This window comes from Aulonocara stuartgranti (genome assembly GCF_965226115.1).
Source record: "Aulonocara stuartgranti genome assembly, chromosome: 12".
Lineage (NCBI taxonomy): Eukaryota > Metazoa > Chordata > Actinopteri > Cichliformes > Cichlidae > Aulonocara > Aulonocara stuartgranti.
The window spans coordinates 22,393,889-22,413,762 of record NC_138948.1 but is presented as its reverse complement, the minus strand read 5'-3'; the positions used below and the strand labels follow the sequence as shown (position 1 = coordinate 22,413,762).

The 19,874-nt window shown below is 40.0% G+C and overlaps 1 protein-coding gene across 1 annotated transcript in view; it reads left to right on the top strand.

Moving 5' to 3' along the window:
- The first annotated feature begins 6,626 nt into the window (after positions 1-6,626).
- The window catches only part of LOC309719778 (uncharacterized protein), a 33,781-nt gene continuing 20,533 nt past the window's right edge, over positions 6,627-19,874 (top strand). Inside the window, exon 1 of the mRNA XM_082556149.1 lies at positions 6,627-7,023. Coding sequence (XP_082412275.1) covers positions 6,932-7,023 — 92 coding nt within the window. The 5' untranslated portion in view covers positions 6,627-6,931. The remainder of the gene's footprint in view (positions 7,024-19,874) is intronic.

Genomic DNA, 19,874 nt, shown 5'->3' with positions numbered 1-19,874 from the left:
AAGAGTCTGTAATAACAAGACTGACAGAAAGATAGTGTATTGGGATTTTCCCAAAAACCATATCTTCAGAGAATTGTCCCGGAAAGAGAAAATATCCAGTCAGTGGCAGTTCTCTAGGTAAAAACTAATTTGTCACCCATAACTCTTTATGTCAGAAGTCAGAGGACAATGGACAGGCTGCTTTGAACTGATAGGAAGGAAAGTGTAATTTTTGAAATTACCACTAATTATAACCAAGTTACACAGGAGAGCATCTCTGAACACAAAACATATGATGGGCTATGGCAGCAGAAGCCCACACCCAGTGTCAATCCTTTCAGCTAAGAGCTGCCACAGTTTGCACCTGCTCATAGCAGTTTATAAAAATGTTGCCTGGTGTGAGTTTCAGTTTCTGCTATGACATTCAGGACAGCAGCTGGACCTTCAGCTAGCAGACACACAGCGCGACAAGCTGCACACAAACCGTTTGCGTGTTTCCAACACTTTTTGAATCTATGCCGCAAATGGAGGTTCAGCTCCGAACCAACAAAGTAAAAATAAACTGGCTGGTACCACTATAACTGAAGCCTTTATTTAAACAGTGAGAGTTGTCCTCAAATGAGAATGAGTGATAAAAAAAACATTTGAAAACAAGCTGATGGCCATTTCTTTTAAATTTTTACAATCATCTGTTTCAAGGAGGAATACGTCATAGTGCTCATAGTATTAACTAATCTGATGCCCAGTGTATTATTAAATACATAAATAGTGCTGGGGCTGGAGTAACACGGTTTTCCGCTTTTCTGTGATGTGATGTTCCCACTGTAAAGCTTTATTTTGAGGAAGCAGAGTTCCAGTATTCTGTTTCCAAGTGTTCAGACCTTTCCTGCCTGTATTTTAAAACCAATGCGCTATGATATAGATAAATGACCACTAGAGTAAATTCTAGGAATTTTGCATTATTAAATTTGAAAAAGCAAAACAAAACAAACCTTAAGCCGTTCTCTCACCTTTTCTATATTATCTTTGGCTTTGTTTGAACGTCAGTTTGGTGCACATGTGCCACCTAGTGGAAAGAAATAAATGCACAGGTTTATTAGAAGAAGACACAATACCTCGAAAAGAAATAGGTATGTGTTAAAAAGAAGTCAACCGAAAAGCAATAAAATAGTTTTGTGTCTCGAATGAGCCGTAAACTTTATAATCAAGAAAAAAAGATGTGGCTGCTGTCTGGAGTTTCTGGCACAATCTTCCATGTGTCGGCTGATCCCAGCTCTTTCTGAAGCAAGACCTTCATGATGTCACGGCTAAATTTAGTCCAATAAATACCTGAAATTCTGTCCAACATCCAATCATTATCTTAAGTCTTTTTGTGTCTTTAAAGTGTTCTATGAAAGAAAGACTGAATCAGCAGTTGTCATTAAGCGAACCCCTGAACAAGCATCATCAAGATCAAGATGATGCGAGCTGAAGTTTTTAATAACGTCTGGTTAGGGATCACAGTAAGCCACAGAAACTCGAGGCTGCCACAGAAACGCGTTTAGCGATTTGGCTGATGATCTTTAACTTTCGTGACAAGACGACGCGGTGATTGCAGGGAGCGAAATTTCCACATCCATTTGCACTCCTGATCTGTGCCTGCGTGAGTGCGTGCAAGTCACAATCACAGCCTTTTAAAACTCACCAGTCAAGCTGTCTACCAACAAATTTTAACAGCCAATGACGTGTATCAGTTCTCCTTTCATCTTCTTATAAAACGAAGGAACTTATGAGCTTTTTGTAGCAGCAACCTCAACCTCCACGGTCACCAGCATCAATCTGAACACTGATTACAGACCTTTAATGCCGTGTCAGTTGTGGGCTGTGTTCATATTTCCCACAAACTTTGCCCCTGCTTTTGCACCACAGCATCACTGAGCACTACTTTAGAGTCACAGACGTGTGCTGACATCACCACATCTGGCTCTCATTTCCTTGGCTTCTCTTGCAGCAGATAAGATGAGATGTATTTAAAGCACAATGCCTTGTTGTTCAGCAGAGAAGAGCACAAACTGATTGACTTGGGTCTTCACCTCAACTGCTAGTGGACCAAAGGTCAAATGCATCAGTGGAAACATTTGATATGTTTTTATGTTCTATTGTGAATCAAATGTGGGTGTTGGGGCTTTTAAGCTTTTAAATATTCAATGACACACTTACATTATTATCTCACTTACATTATATTACGATTTTATTTTTTTTAATGCAGAAAACCTTTACTACCAAATGTACTTAATTTACTTACAATGATTGAGTGATGGCACATTCCTTATTTTGCCCTCCTCAGAGTATGTTTCATTTATATGATGTTTGTCTAGTTCTCCCCAAGGTCTGCTTCTCAGACAAAACTCCCACCCCCTCCCAAATTCCTAAACACATCTTCAAATCAGGGCCTCTCAAAGCAAATTTCATGAAACCTATATCATTCTCACACTGTCGACGAACTTAAGCGCTATTTTATTTCGGCAAGCAGTCATGGAAATCAATTTTAAACACAAATGTATGTTCTCTATATAGTCCTGCAAAGCCCTGTCATTTGTTTAGGCTTGACATACAGTACTGTCCAAAAGTCATAAGCCACTGTTGATTCTTTAGATTTTGGTCCCAAAATGTTTGTTTTGATGATCTATGATTCATCCAAAGTGAGAAAAGACACCTGACTCAAGGGATGAACCAGTTCTGTGTCCACGGATAGCAGACAACTTAGCAAACAACCACTGTGAAATTGTATCTTTGGGCATTTTGTTTGTAGCAACTTGACACAAAGACACCTCAGCTTCAGAGAAATAAAATCGCATTTTTGCACTAACAGGGTGATTCACAAAGACCTATTATCCAGAAATTTGGGCTATCTTGGTAAATGAGGACAACAGAAGAAGTAGCAGCCCTAATAAATATATATATGTACAGCAGATGAACAGTTTCCGCAGTAGACAGTTGCATCTAACCCTTCAGTTCAATCATCTGCTGTTCACTGAAGTATGGTCAGTGAAATGGTCTCGCTGGAAGGACGTGTGTCAAGAAGCCATTCTTGGGGATTTTTGAGGAAGCCATTCTTCATTAACATCAGCCTGGAGAACTATTCCCAAACACGTCTCAAAGAAACTACACGAGAGCTCAGAGTTCAAGTGAAAAATAAAAGTGGTCATATCAAACATTGACTTTCAAGTTTGTTAGAATTGTATCAGTTCTGTTTTTCTTCATATATACCATATTTTTATATATGCATAGACACGTTTTATTAAATTGCTGCATTGCAAAATTAAAAGAAATAAGCTGTGGTACATGATTTTTGCACAGTGCTGTATTTCAGTTAGGTAAGGTAATGTTGAACCGACGAAGAAGTCTGACTCTTATTCCTAATGAGACAAAGTAAAGAGAAAATAGCAGGTCAATATGGAAAATCGCTTGTTTTAAGCCTTTGCAAAAGTGACAATGTGATTTAGAACTGAACAAAACACGTGCATGGACATTTAGATTCATGCACACATTTGTGTTCACACTGAAGCCCAGGGGAAAGATATCTCAAGGTTGTTGTGAAGGCGCATAGTTGAGTAGTGACCTCAGCTTGAAGCCCATAGAGAAGACATCCAGATTCACAGAACACGTGCCGAGCTCTGGCTCTACTATTCTCGCTTCTTCTCAGACAAACAACAAGTGCATTTGCTGAAAACACTCCATCTTTTCTTTTGTTTCCAACTTCTACCTGGCTCAGTCATTTACTTAGCTCGTAAAACTCGCCAGGAACCTGAATCAACCTCACTTATCTTTTCATGTTACACCATGTTGGAGTTCAGCTTTTAGATATATGCATGTGCCTCACTGACATATCACTTAGTATGACCTGTGTAACTTTTACTCAGTTCCACTCATCACTGCAATTCGTGAGCCTCACCTATGTTCACCTCAGTATCAAAAATGAGCAAAACTGAAACGAAATACTGAAATGATCATTGCTATTGCAAGAAGAGGTGAGACAGAGATTCTAAATTGTCGTGGATCCGCTGTAATAATAAAATAATAAGTAGAATTGGAATAAGCATAAGAATACATGATAACCTATTAATGCAGTAATTCAAGCACATTCGAGTACCTGATGAACACTTATCAGACATCCTTTGAAGATGTGAAGCATTTGTCAGAGAAGAAGACGAACTTCTTAAACAACTTTGCATGGACAAGCTTAATACACTTAATGATTTGCATAGAAAATAGGATCATATTCAGCAAGGTCTGACTTGTATGAAATATAGTGCAATAGGGAAGTTAAAAGGTTGGAGACATGCCTGCAGCTCTTATTGTATAAAAGTAAATTTACAACACAAGGCTGTATTTATGACATGAACAGACGATTTAAAATCATTGCAAGTGTACAGACACTAATAATCTGGCAGCACGCTATCGCACATGAGTGGGCATGCAGGTCCTTACCTCTAAAAGTCTTCCGTCACCACTAATGCGAAACATGTTACTCCTGAAGTGTAGAAAAAAACGGGTGGAAAAAAGCTCAAGCTGTGACCCCTTAACTCTAAATGCATCTCTGACCTTTTCACACCGTCCATCGGGTCGAAGGACGCATAAACCTGCCACGCAAGCATTGATGCACTCCAGGAGAGATTTGAAGCTATCCATGACTACGTGTAATAAACTCTGCTTTTTCGTGGCAGAAATTAGTTTTGCTTTCTGTGTTATGCAATTATAAGCTAGTGGAAGAATCACTGATTTCACAAAAGAAAGAGACACATCTATGAGTGGATTCTGAATTAAAGACTAATGTAAGAAACTCATAGAGGATGTTTTTCTGACTGGGCCACTCAGCACTTTGTCACTCACACTTAAACTATTAGTTTAAGGAAACCAGTGGGTTTAAACTTTGTCAGGAAAGCAGGAAACTGAACAAAAGGTCTGTCACAACTGGATAAGAAGTTTCAGTAAAAGAAGAGAAAATCCCCATTAGCTGTTACACACACACACACACACACACACACACACGCACACACACACACACACACACACACACACACACACACACACAAATCCCCACTGGACATAGAATCATCTCCAACAACAGCTGCCTCCGCACCCAAGCAGAGGAAATGCCAAGGTTTTCTGAACTGGAGCATAACAGCATTGCAGTTCACATCCACACTGAAGAGTTGAAAGGCTGGACGGGCAGGAGAGCCTCTAATAGCAGGAAGTTGTAACAATAATAGTGGTATAGCGATGTCACGGCCCCTGTCCTTGTGTCATGCAAATTCTCGCCAAAAAAGCTGAGTTTGAGTGTGCTGCTTGCTGTGTGCTTACCAGACGCAGGGTTTGTAGGGAGATCATTTCAAAAAAAGTGACAGAGTGACATTTCACAGTTAAAAAGTATCATATCTATTGTGTATCAGTACTTCAGCGTTTATTCAAATGATGGCAACATCACAAAGCTATTCTCTATCAAACACGTGTGCAGTTGTCTCTCATCTATATGCTTAACGTTATAGACCTATTAACTGCTTCTCTGACTGTAAAGCAAAGTTTATACCCCAAGAGATGAAACTGGAAACATTTTGCCTTACAGGGAAGTTTTTTCATCAGTGATAGCAGTGACTGTGTCAGTATTCTCAAAAGGATTACTCAGCCATTCCAGGTCTAACCTTAGCAGTGAATAACACTGCAAAGCATATTAAATGTTAGGGGGGGAAACATGACACAAAGTTGAAATTTATGTGGTCATACCTAACCTGAGCCTGACACATCAGAACATAAAAACCTGTGACTTTTATCCTCTGCATCTGTCCTGGATTACTTAAGAATGACTGCTAAGTAAATTAAAGAGCTCAGGAACATTCCCATAATCCAAGATCTTAAACTCCTGTGCCACTGACCCAAAGGCAAATACCACTGTGTGAATGTGTGTGCGTGCACATCCATTTGTGTGTTTGCATGTTAAGAGGGAGTGCCTTAGAGTTCACAGCTTGTGTAAGTGTGCATGTGGGAGCCTGTGCATGAATGCATGGCAGTGTGTGTATTTACGAGCTCGTGGACAGTTTATGTGCGTATGTGAGTGTGTGCGTCCCTGCTTGAGCTGCAGCTGAACAGGCCCCCAGCAGCTAAATACTTAAACAGTCTCCTCTGCTTTTTTGTGTGTGTGTAATCCACAGCCTGCTTCACACTTGGCTCCCATGAAATTGTTCCTTCTTTGGCTTATTGAGAGATTGCCTTCACTGTAAAATGCTTCTGCGGAGTTTGCCAAGGACCAGAGGTGTCCGATTCACAAGAATCAGAGACAAAGAGAGAGTGACAGATCCAAGGCTGCTGCACTCTCCCATAGCCCCTCTAAACATCAGAAATTCCCATTGTGTTTCGTTTTTGTTCCCATTTTTGCTATCAAAAACATTATAGTGAGGGAGAAAAGACAATTAGAACAAAATAATTATATTTATTGAATTGCCTCAAGTTGTGGTCCATCAGTTAAGTAATAAATTTCGTCAAGTTGCCCAGTTATTAACTTGGGAAATGAAAACGTCTCTTTGTTTCGCGAACAGTGCAGCTCAGTGGCCGTGTTCCTCTGCTGCACACTTTTTCTTCCAAGTGACCAGCTAGTGAAGTCATTAGGCTTTCCACTCTCTTAACAGGAGGTGGGGCGCTCCCCATAAAAACGTATTCTTAACCAGCTGCACAAAGACCGTGTGCAGTCCCAGTCTCCTCCGCGCTGTGAGTGCGCAGCGGCTGCACGGATCGCTCCTTTTGGACCTAAAAGGGCCACATTGAATGAACGTGGACACATTTGCTGCAGTTTTGTCTCGGCCGAACCCCAGTTTTCTGCTGCGACTGTTCTCCAGAAAATACTCTAATCCCCACCCCGAGACGCATCGGGACCCGTGAACAGAGAAGCTGCGGGAGTGGTCTGGAAACTTTTGCCACAATGAGCAAGCGAACGGTCAACCTTGATACCTACAGCCTGTCGCTGTTCACGGCCAAAGAGGACATCCTCAACCCCCGTTCTTCCACGAGCTGGTAACACATATTGCTTTTACACAAATCTGCATCTGCCAGCCACACCTGAGTTTATCCTTTTTCATAAGAGCAGACCGAGCTCCGACTTTGTTGTTCTGTTAGCGTTTATATTTTTTATAACGCGGTCAGAAATTCAAGTAAAGTTCGCAACTTTAGTCAAACTTTCATGCTCTCCATCTTGTTTTCCATGCGCTTAAGATGGAAAACAGCCTCTTGCGTAAGAAGAGGGCAGATTTAAGCTAATCCAGTGACGGATATGGAGGTGGCCAACACAGAGATAGCTCACAGCCTGCTATGTATTTGCAAGTCCTGTGCACGCAGGGTGGTTTATTGCCAAAGGGATGCACTCACTTTTAATTGCTTTATTACGCACGCCAGGCTGCTGGTGTGGCTCGGTGCGCGGCACCTGGATCTCCGTGACTTTGCTATTCTCCCCCAGGAATTGTGAGGCTTTGCCGGATCGTCTTTCTGCAGATGTGCTGATCCATGACATGGGCTGTCTTTCAGGCAGAGGCCTCTTAATTTGAAAGGCAGCACTGCATGCATGAGTAACTCCACATGAGCAACGAGACTTATTAATGTAGAGCAATAGCGAAGATGACTAACAAAGTTTTAGGAGAAATCTTACTGGCCGGGGGGTGTAGCTAGATGAAGAACCAATATTCAACCTAAATTCACAGTTTAGGAAAGTTTCATTTAATCAGTTGTTTTTAATGTCAGATCTAGTTTTCAGATTATTTAACAGACTAATGAAAAGAGAAAGAAATACATTTATTAGGTTCTAAGAATGCTGGACTGAGATCATGCCCATGTAACCTGAGCATCTGACACTTGACTCATTGACTCATGTTTTTGCCATAGGGTTTGGCTGATCTGTCACTATGGTGATCTACCCTTCTTTTACAAACAGTGTCAGTCTTATTGTGTACTCCCCTTCCTCTTTTTTTTTTTTTTTTTAAATTTCATGCACATTGTGTGTGTGCTTGTGCATTTTGTAATCCTCTGATATGAGCATGTTGTTGCAGGCTATACTCAGTAAAGTTAAAATTAAATACATGCAAATTTACCCCTCTCTTGCTTTACATCCACTCACTTTGACGAAGAAAAAAAAATCCAAGACCCCAGCTCGAGCATGTGCCCAAGTGGAAGTAGAGGACAGACTTGGTCCATCCCTGCTTCATCTCCCTCTGCCTCAAACCTCTCTCCCCCGCCCACTTTCTTCCTACATTCTTCCTGGCTTCAATTTGGAACTAACAACGCCACTCAGGAAATGAGTTTCAGAGCGCTTTGAGTTAACCATGACAAGCTGAAATCTGACAGCTTCACGAATGGAGTGGAAACACTTTTCCACATCCAGAGCATAACTTGCTCAGTTTCCACTCTTTCTTAATTTTGGCAAACCTCTCAAAGTTTCCATGTTCAGAATAACTTTTTGTCCTGACATGCTGACACTTCACTGAACCAGCAGTTCCTCATTTGAGGGCATTTCCCCCACAGCTTCGCTGAATAACAAAATCTTGATTGGGTCTCTGCCAACCAGGTGCCTAAAACAAATCTACAAACATGTGTGGATGCATATGCCTGTGATTACAACAGAGGAAAAATAGAAAAAAGAAAGAAAGAAAAGGGCATTCCTAAGCATTCATTTAACCCGCTTTCAAAGGATAAATAATTCTGCTGTGACTGAATAGCGAGGTGGGAGGGGAACATGATGATGTCATGATTCCCACTGTCAAACTATTCAGCCCATCCTTGTGCATGTGTAACCATCTGTGAAATTTCAATGTGTATGTGAGCTTTCACATCAGTATATTTGTTTCTGGATGGGCATATACTTCCTGCAGAGACTACTTGAGTTAAGGCGTCAAGAAGTTTTTGCGGAGGCTTGTTGTGCTGAATGATCCCGCCCCACTGTGTGGCCTTGCGATCCTCGTGTGTATTATCTAATGACCTTGTGTCCTGAATGGGAAACAGACCCTTTGTGGGCGAGACTCTGAAGGAAAGACGGGCAATTTCAATGCATCCATCATTCAGACTTCTCTGTTCAACAGACAGCCTTGGAGGTCTGTGCTTAGTCTCCTGGACCACTCAAGACTACCAATTGTGTTACTCAGAAGCTGTGTTTGCATGCCTTTTAAAAGGAAGAAATAAAAGAAAATAGTTCAGATCTATTTTTACAATACAACAGTGCAATCTTATGAATTGTAAGAAGTCATAATTTACATAACTAACCTTTGCTTTTCATGTTGTACAACACAAAGTTGTTGTTCTAGCACCTCGGAATGCAAGCAGGAGGTAAAATAATGTTTATGCTTTTGTTTCAGCCACGCAAATCATATAAGATAGGAATTCATATGAAGTTGTGGAGTGTTTTCATCAGAAAAAGTGTGGGCTATATCTAGACATCTGTGGCCCTGGGCAAGATTAACACATTGTTGTTGTTTTTTTTTATCAACATTATTCTTGCAGATCACACTTAATTCTCTTGCAGGGGATGACTGCAGCTAGGTAGTGACACATAAAGTAAACACCTGAGTTCATTATAGTAGTTGTTTTTTATGTTTTTATCTGTTATGGAAAATACATTGAATTTTCATGTAGTTAAATGTGCTGCATAAATAGCATTGAGAGTGACATAGTAACTGAGTCATTGTGCTTAGAGCATTCAGCAGTCAATCTTGGCTGATTCTTGATTGTTTTTCTAGTTATAGATAATCCAATATTTACATTCATTAAAGAGATATTTGTCATTAAGGTGGTATGGAATTGTTCCTAAGCTGCTAAAAAAAATTCCCTCTTTGGTTTGAAATGACTTATTGTTGAGTGATGTAATACCTTCATTTGTGATCTGTTTTTTGGCAGAAGTGTAACAGCCAGGCGATCTGTCATCAAATGTTAATGGTCACAGAATTACAGGTGTTAGGTTTCAGCATTGTTGCTTTGAAATAGAAATTTGCCACAAGTGACGTTTATTATTTAAAGGCATCCAGTTTCGTCAGGAAAACTGCCCAAATTGTAATTGGCGTGCTGTTTTTGCTGCTTGTAAATTGTTAAATGAATATTACTTATTGTTACATTAATCATTTTCTTTGTATTGCTACTTTGGGGCAGTGTGTAGTAGTAGGATAGTACTCTAATAATGCCTAGCTCCTCTAGCCTGTGATTACATGTCAAGCTATCCTCAGGCAAGATACTGAACCCTGAGTCGCCCCTGATGCATCATCTGGAGTATGATTATGTGGATGTCAGGTTAAAAGCTCGTAAGCATAGAAAAAGTGTGAATAAGTGAATGAGCATTGTAGCAAGAAAGCGCTTTGAGCGTTCAAATGGATTAGAAAAAAAAGTGCTGTATAAGTAGCAGTCCATTTACCATTTCTTTAATAAGATTTCAAAAGTCAGTGGGAAATGTAGGAAATCAGCATCAGCCATTTACATTTAGCAACACATTATCCCTCCTCCCCAGGCCTCTAATCTCCTGTGAAGGGATTCTCCTATTGATGATAACTTGGACTACCTTTATTGCAACATAGGCTTTTTGCGTTGCTTCAAAAGTTCCACAGGCTCATGTATGATTAACTGACACCTAAACAGTCCCTGAGTCTAAAGTTACTTTTTAGATGAAGTACACCTGTGTTGCAGGGCTGCATGTGTGTGAACGTGCACACTTCGGTTCTTCTGCCTGTAAATAGTAATAAAGTACAGTTAACACTGTTATCAGGAAGCTAATCCCTGCTTAAACTTCCTTGTACACGTTCTGCTTTTTGTTCAGTTCCTGAATTATCCACAGTGACCCACCTGTCAAAACCCCCCTAAAACACAGCAGTTCAAGCTTTTCATACACACATGCCATTGTGCAACGTTACCTCACGTCCTTCTATGTTGAAACAATACCTGCTGGTCACCTTACTGTAAAATCCCACAGAAGGAACCCAAGCAGTCTGATTGGTTCCCTTTCCTTTCACTGTTCAGGATGAGGCTTCAAAGGTTGCACAGTTGCTTCCAGGCTCACTGACACAAGACACATTGATCTAAAATATAAATAGCAGCGTACTGTAAATAGGACATCAGAGGTGAGTACACTGGACCGTGACAGTATAATCTTTGTCACAGCGACCTGTACCGTACCTTGGAGTAGCTTTGTTTGTGACATAGAGGCATGAATCTTATCAAAAGAAACCCACATCCTGTCACTTATTTTTCCTTTAACACTAAGACTACAACTTGGCCCAATCCGGTGGGTTCCATGGGGGCGACACTTGAACACTAACATAAGCTGATCAGAGCACAACTGGAGCCGGTGAAGTGCTTTTTGTGTGACATTAGGACAAAGATCATACACACAAGTGATCTGTTGGGGCACATACCTATCAGCTTTTTGTTTAACGTTATTCCAACAGAATTTCCTGTCTTGTTAGAAAAACAAACAATTCCACTGCACTGTGTAGGCTGAAGCTTCTGCAGAGCAGTACCCTCAGCTTGTGTCGCTTGCTTGTGTGAGCAAGTTTGTGGGTGGCATGTTTGAAGATGATGACAATGATAGCTATAATGGCTGTTGTATGTATCCCTGTTTAGATGAACTTAGGGGATGATTTGAGCAGTTATCACTAAACAACTGCTTTCTTCTCCCTTAAATGTTGTTTAGAGTCATCTAGGGTCTGAGACAAAGCTGCAGGGTAATGGTAGGGTTTAGCCATGGTGAGACATGACTACACACCGTGACACTGGATGTGTGTATTCTACCTGTTTGGCCTCACATGTTTGGGTCTCTAAGTGTGCAAACTGTTGTTTGTTTGGAAGTGCGACTCATAGCTGCCACACAGAAAATGGAAAATGTTGGTAATTAATGTTTCAAGGTACTGTCGTGCCATTCATTTTGGTTTCAGGTGTCAGTTGTGAACAATGTAAAGAGCTCTCACCTTAATAAAAGAAATTGTATCCCACAGATTTTCTTTCCATTGCAGCAAAGGTTTGGCATTAAGATCATGGTAAACAAAGCTCTCGAAGTATTTTGTCAATCCTACTTTACAACTGACCTTTCTTTCAAATTCTCCTTTTGTTCATTCAAGTGTCTCACATCATTTCACCCATTGTTTCCAGTGGAGCTCTGTCCTTTTCTGTGCCTACAGCAGTGGGGGCAACAAATGACTTATTGTTTTATATAAGTCTTCAGGACTCTGCTGAAAAACTTTGTGGAAGTATGATTTCTTTTCATGCACATGTTATGATAAATGGAAGCAACATCAGGGAGGACTGCCTGTTCAGCTAATGGGCCTCGCACATAGCCAGGGTATTATTTTCAAGGGCGTGTCTGATAGCTGTCTAAAGACATCTGTATTTTAGTGTTTCTTCAAACATTGGGATGAGAATGAATACAGAGTGTGGCGTGTGTGTCCTAAGCCAACCGATGGACTTTTAGGGGTATGTGTAAGCAATGATGTGATATACCACAACTCACAAGTATAATCACAGTCATATAGTAAAATTAAAGATATGTGAGTAACCTAACTATTATAATGTTGCAATGCTTATATTGAGAAGTGCTGAAAGAACTGATGGGCTTCCACATGGTTTTCCTCAACTACTAAGGATGGTCTAAGCAAGAAGGCAAAGAAAAATTCACCCCTGCAGAGCCTTATTGGAGAAATAAAAAGCAAAAAGAAAATTATCCCGTTTGTATGATCGGAAGTAATATCTAAAAAGAACAGTTCTTCTTTAAAAAGTAAGAATGTGTTTTAAAGTTCATTGCTTTGGATCTTGCAAAAAAAAAGTGCACAGAGAGACAATTTGTCATGTTCCTGTGGCTCATTGACTTGAGTGTGCCAAGCATAACACGACAAGCAGTGTCAGATGGTTACAAAGTCCCTATTGTAAATGGAATTATTTAAAACAATAACCCTGGCGCCTCTCTTCCCATAATTTTGGGTCTAAATTATTGCAAAAACAATTGTAGAAGGGCAACCGTCCACATGGTTTTGTTACTGACAGGCTCTTATTATCTGTGATTGTTTTTGATGTTATCCTGCCTTGCTTTTAAGTATGCCATCCAACCATCCATCCATCCATCCATCCATCCATCCATCCATCCATCCATCCATCCATCCATCCATCTATCTATCCATCCATCCATTTTCACTTCAGGCTTGCAGAGTGGCTGTCCCAGAAAGTAACTACCAAGTACACGCACACACACACAAACAGAATTTCGAAATAGACAGCCCTCCTCTGGCAGCGTTCCTCTTTGTCCTTTCTGTTCTAAGCACCACCTACCAAATAAGCACAGGTATATGCATGTTCTTCGTACAAGCTAAAAATGAGTCAGTATTGACTTTTGGCTTTACACAGTATACAGATGCCCTCTTCTTAACCCATTCCACCCCTGAGTCTTAACTTCTTACAAGGAATATCCTCTCTGCGCTTAAATTACTCACCTCACCAGGTCTGAAGAGAACTATGAAGTTTCCCAGTGTGGCCTAGACTGTCTAAAGCCATAAAAGTCTAGGTCCATATTGATTCTAATGAGTTACATATTATTACTTATTATACCTTGTAATTTTTTAAATTAAGCTATGCCTGCTATAATACATGATTTTGCATTCAAACATTCTTTATTAAGGAAGAGAAAGGAAATAATAGCGATAAATTGTGCAGGTTATTAGTTAAAGGTTGGTTACCACACAAATCTTTATTCGGTGAGAAACAAACCAGTAAGGTTCTAATCCGGAAAAGGTGTTCATTAGTACCTTGATTCAGGACTTTATAGTAGATGATTAAAATAACCACATAGGAGATACTATATTATCGAGTAATTAGGTAGTGATTCGTTCATGATTATCTCTAAATTGAACTTCTTTATGAACTGTTTTCTAACTTTACGCACAACACTGAGAGGCACAGAACTGTAACTATTCATTCATTAGTAGTAACTCCAATAGTAGCTAGGCTTTTTATGCCACATCAAGGAGTAAAGCTTCATTCTTTTTTCCTTCAGGATTACTTCTCTGACACATGCAAATGCATATACACACAGAACAACATTAAACAGGTTTAATGAAGACACACTGGGCTCTCATTCCTACAGTCACACTGTCAGGTTTCATGAGCTGTGCTTGCCGACTTGTTCAAGCAACTGCTCCTACTTTACCACAGTTACAAAAGCGCTCCTTGTTTATAGTGATGGCATTGTGTGGGTTAAATGTTAGCATTTCGCAGCAACACAGAATGCAAGACTTTGACTGGGAACTCTATTTTCCCTTCTCCTGCCCTGTTTGTTCACTTGCTGGCGGTGAGATTGAGCTGTGCGTCCTTGTGGAAAGTTGGGGGGGGGGGGCTCTGTTGTCCTGACGACCCTGGTGGGAAAGCTAGGTTGTTTGCTGAGAGTGAATGAATTGAGGGAGGTGAGTGAAGAGGGACTAAGCAGGATGGGAAGGGACTGCAAATGAATGAGGTAAAGTTAAAAGAAAATAAAGGACAGTATGTGAGAGGAAGGACCAAGAGTTGCAGCAGATGGAAGATCAGCCCTGAAGGGTGGTCCGGATGAAAGTCTTTTGAAAAGCAGAGCCATCAAATTATAAAACTTAAAGAGGCAATAGAGTGGAGAAAAGAAAAGAGGACAGGTGGAGGGGTGAAGAGCAATGAGAATAAGATCAAAGCATTAAGAGAAGATACAGAGAGGACGGGCTAAATGAGCTCCAAGTGGGTATTTAATACTTGAGAGTTTGCTTTGTTTAACTGAAGGAAATGCTTGAAGATGAGATGCCATCGTGTTTTCAATGAGCCTGTAATAACTGTAATGTAGAGAAGGGAGGATGCTTACATGTGTGTGTGTGTGTGTTGTGTACGTGTGTGCCTGTGTGGTGCTGTTGGACAGTTTTGGCAGGAAATGCCAGAGTGATCCCAGTGGACCGTGATTTTAGAAGATTTTTTGCTCTCCTCTCTTCTCCTCTCCAGATAAACTATATACCTTCCAGAGTCATAACGATTTACCCCATATAGACTCGCAACAACTCACAGTATTACTTTCATCAAAACTCTTCCCTCCATTAACCACATACTCCAACTGCCCCCTTGGAAACCTCCAATACACTTTGACTGCTTCCCATTGTGCGCCATTGTTGAAGGCGCCCTTCTTAACCTACCCATTTACACTTTTGTGTATCCCCTAGTGCTTTTCATCGTTTTCCCCAGTGTGAACCCATCTCTGAGTGTCTCTTCTCCAACCAGAATATAACTCTCCACCGTGTGGCCCCGTCTCTCTTTAAGCTCCCACCGTCACGACACTGAATTTCTTGTATCCATCTTCTATTGTTTTTAGCTTAAGTGCTGCTGTGTTGTTGAGTAAAAATAAAAGTATAGAGGGGGTTATATTAAGTTTTATTCAAACGGTAATATAACTTAAAATAGTTTTTGTTTGTTTCCGCTCGAGACAGTTTCCTCCCTGCTGAATCAATGCATGCTGTTTGGCTTTGGGAAAAGCTACCGTGTTTTGCGGGTTGCGTTCTTTGCTAGTGCAACGTGCACTATCGCGTGATGGTAGTAAATTTTGTTCTCATATTCTACTGGAACAGTTGCCTGCACAACTAAGCTACCTTTTCTTTAAAGCTTGGGTTGTATTACACATTACAGTTAATTGCAATGTGTGCAGCCTCTGCTTGCAACATAACTGGTTAATGCTATCTGTAGATTAACTGAAGGCTGTAACGTGAAACCAGGTGTTGATCGCTTGATCTTATAGTGCGCGCTGCTGGCCGCCTGTGTCATTTTGTAGTCTTAGCGTTAATCTTGTGTTTTGTCTGCATTTGTTGCAAGATTGCTGTCTCAGGACCTTGATTGACACTTACTACACGGCAGCATAATATTTGTCTATCTTGGTCTCTTTGTCTGTCCCCCCGATATTTTCCATTTACCACAGGGAGGGCTGCTTTTTCTTTTTTTCTCACTGGTCCTTGGCAGTGATTTAATTACTTATTTGTTTAGTTTGTCGTTTTCTAAACTTCTCTGGCTCCGTGTTTTGCTGAGAGCAGATTTTTTAAACCCCCTCCCCTCCTCCTTGCAGCATTCCATTCAGTCTCTCCCTCACCCCCTCTGCCTGATATTGTATGCAATCTGTTGTTTGTTCGCCAAAGATTTTACATTATGTTTAGCTACACTTGCAGTCCTTTCTTATAATTTTGCCATCCGTCGCCTCTGTCATTTCTCTTGGATTTACCATATTCTCTAGGCCAAATAGCTTTTGTGGTCTGTAATAGTCTCCAGGGGAGTCTGATATTTTCTCCACCCTGTCAAGTATTATACAGATCAGTCAGCGTTGCTCACAGGGTGGATCTGAGAAACTCTTATGGGTCATACAGGCGAGTGTTTACGCTTCAAAATTGCACAGCTGTCCTTGAAAGGGGAGGAAACACGAGGCATCTTTAGTGTGAGCATTACCCTACCAGAAATGCAAAACAATGTAAGTGATATTTGCTTATGGTGGAAAAACTACAGGCTTCTTTGTGCTGCCTAAGCAGTGCCTGCATGAAGAAATCACAATATTTAAGAAAAGAAGATGCAAGCATGAAAATGTGACCTTGTCCTCTATGTAGCCAAACTGATAAGGTTTTTTAAGTATTTCAACCAGTCTAAGTGAACAGTGGTCTTTGCAGCAATTAGCTCTGGAGTCGTGCAGGTTTATTGGTAGCTTTCAGTGAGACCTTTAAAATATTTTCAACAAGCAGAAAATGAAAAAAAAAAACATTGGAAGTTAATGATCATCAAACATTTAGTGACTCTTTGTCTCATTTTAATTTGGGGCGCTGCGTATCCCAGAAGAGAGCAATCATTACAGGATAAAGATTTGTAATCACTGAGAAAGAAAACTTTGCATTGATTTTATTATTAACCCATTCCATGCTAATAAAATGCACCACATGACACAACAAAACCACTGGATGTGCTCATTGCAGAGGTCAAGATTTTCCATTTATTTTTCATGTTTGCTCTTGACCTCATGCTTTGAAGAAATGCTTCCTGTGGGACAGTTGTTTAATTTCATAAATTCAGCATTAATGATGGTTTATGATACGGTATATTTCACAGCTTCACATTAAACAGAATTGGTAGAGCAAAAGGCAACATTTGCTTCTATTTACTGCCAATATGGTAGGATTATTGCAGGCAGCTGAATTCATCTTTTGTTTGCAGTTTATCACTAATTAGTTCATTATCATTAATTTTGTGCATTGCTTCAGTAGCTTGTATAGTTTTCATTGTTTAACTGGAAAATGCCAGTGAAAAAGGGTTTTATGCTAAAACATTAAAGACTTTTTGCTTCACAGGACATCCTAGAAAGGTATTTTTTTTTCACTGTATGTGAAGTATTGTCTGACTGTATATCCACTATGGCATCTGGTCTGCTTGACTAGGATAAAAACATGCTGCTGATTGGGACTTGGGCATGGTTTTATTATTAGGTCAAAAGTCTTGGCAAGACATCACCATCACGTCATAGCTGGGCCTCTTCAGAGCCAGCTTTACGTCTGACACAGTAGTATACTGGTAATAGACCAGACATTATATGCTGGTCTAAAGTCTGACAACATATGTTTTATGATGACAGTATGGTTTCAGTTACTCTCACACATAGCTATACACTTCTCTTTGTATTTGGCAGTACTTCAGTCTGATCTCATTTGGAAAGGTATAGTTAAGTATTAACTTCATCAGAAATGACAGCAGCAGGATATTACACCCTACTTAATAAACCACAGAACTGCTAGAGGGTACCTGGCTTGTTGAAATAAGATTTCACCCCCATCATTGCAAAAACCTTTTTTTGTGGTTATTTTCAGATTTTTTGCCTCTTGGCTTCATCAACGTATCAACATTATGTTGCAATGAACAATAGATGGCTGTGCAAAAATCATGAGCCACACTTGATTTCTTTGTATGTCTCTTCCAAGGAACCAGACTTCCTTGTAATTTTTAAAGTGGCCCTGAGCAACAGTTCTCCAGGTTTTCTGAAGGTCTTTCAGAGTTTTTCTTTGGAAATTTTGTTTGGCTGCTTTTCCACTCATTTTCAGCGAAGCATTGTACCTGACAGTTTTCACAAGAGTGTTTTGTTTGTTAAATCACTGACCTGCGGGGAAAAAGAGGCAGTGGTTTGTCTTTTCTCTTAGTTGAAGCTATGAAAATGCCAAAGATAACACAGTTTGACAAACATAAAATAATAATTTTGTACCACTAAGGTGATTTCCAAAGAGCTATTAGCTGAAAACCTGGCATATTCTGGTATGTGTATGATCTCATTCAAAAAATTAGGAAACTGACAAATGAAGGACCAAAAAAGGAGATGAACAGTATCTGAAAATCATATCCTTAAAAAACATGAAAAAAAAATCTGTAAATACCTGATACAGCAACTGAGAAATACATCTAGTGTTTCAGTTGATCCATATACTGTTCACTGAAGCCTCATCAGAAATGTTCTTTGTCAAAGGCTGGTTGAGGCGTGCCAAATTACACAAGAAAAGATGGAAAATTAGTAGCAGCAGATCTTATAGAGTGATGAAATTTGAAGTTTGCAGTTTAAAAGCTGTCACTGTTTAACAGGTTCAACAGTGAGTGTCTGCAGCCATCTTTAAAACACACACAGTGACACAGTGGAAGCTCTGTCGTAGTTTCGGGCTTCATTTCAGTCGTTAGCGTTGGGCATCTTGTTACAATTGATTAAATTATGAATGTAGAAAAGTACCATCAGATTTGGATCCACCATAAAATATCATCTGGAAAACATCAGGCTGGCAACAGCTTCAGTTTTCAGAATGACAACGAAGCAGTTAAACCATACCTGGTGAAAAAAACCCAGAATAGCTCACAACAACAATATTAGACATGAACTGGCCTCTCCGGAGCCCGGACCACAACACTGTTGAAGCAGTGCTGGATCAGTTTGACAGAGAAGAGTACAAAAAGCAGCCAACATCCAAAGAAGAGCTTTGAATGTCCTTCGAGAAGCCTGGAGGTCTATTCCTGAAGACTACTTAAAGCTCATTAGACTTGTACAAATGTTTTTGATTGATAAACTATGTTGTACGTTTGAACATGTCAATAAATTGCTCCTATTTCCTTTTTTTTAAAGCAAACTATAAAAAGAAGTGTGACTCAAGACTTCTACAAAGTACTGCACATTCAAATATCTGTATTAAATTTGTCTTATCATGATCATTACTCCAGTTTAATTGTAACTTTTTTTACAGAGTAGGTAAGGAGGGCAGGACGTTAGGCACGGGAACAGCAAAGAGAATCCGGTCAACATTCAAAATAAAAGACCTCATCCAGACTACACACTTTTATCTGAAATGCTCATTTAAACTGTATGAGGGACAAAATAGCATTGGAGACATCAGATTACACAGACACAAAGCAGGTGTATTTTAGGGGGTTAGTCTTTAGTGACATGTTTCAGTCCTCTACTGTTAAACAGCTCCAATTAAAGGACCTTGCTGCTTGCTTTGAAAGGATTACAGTAATTCTCTGTAGGCTGCCCGAATCCATAAATATGAGGACCAAGACTTTTCCCGTCTCATTTCCTTTGCAACATTCATTTGTATCTTACCTCTTTTTCAAAATGCACTAAATTTTCATCTCGTTCGCCTTCATTCTTTCTGATACTTTTTTTCTGAATGAATCTGGGTCATCTGGAGATTTAAGTGCTTAGAAGAGTTCATATAAAACCATGACTCAGCAACATTGTTTTATGCATGTTATTAATAAGGGACTGCTGCGAAACTAGGTACTCTAGACTGTGCGTAAAGTAGTGGAGCTTCTGATGAAGCTGTTTTCATTGACATATGCACACACTTGTACAACTTAAT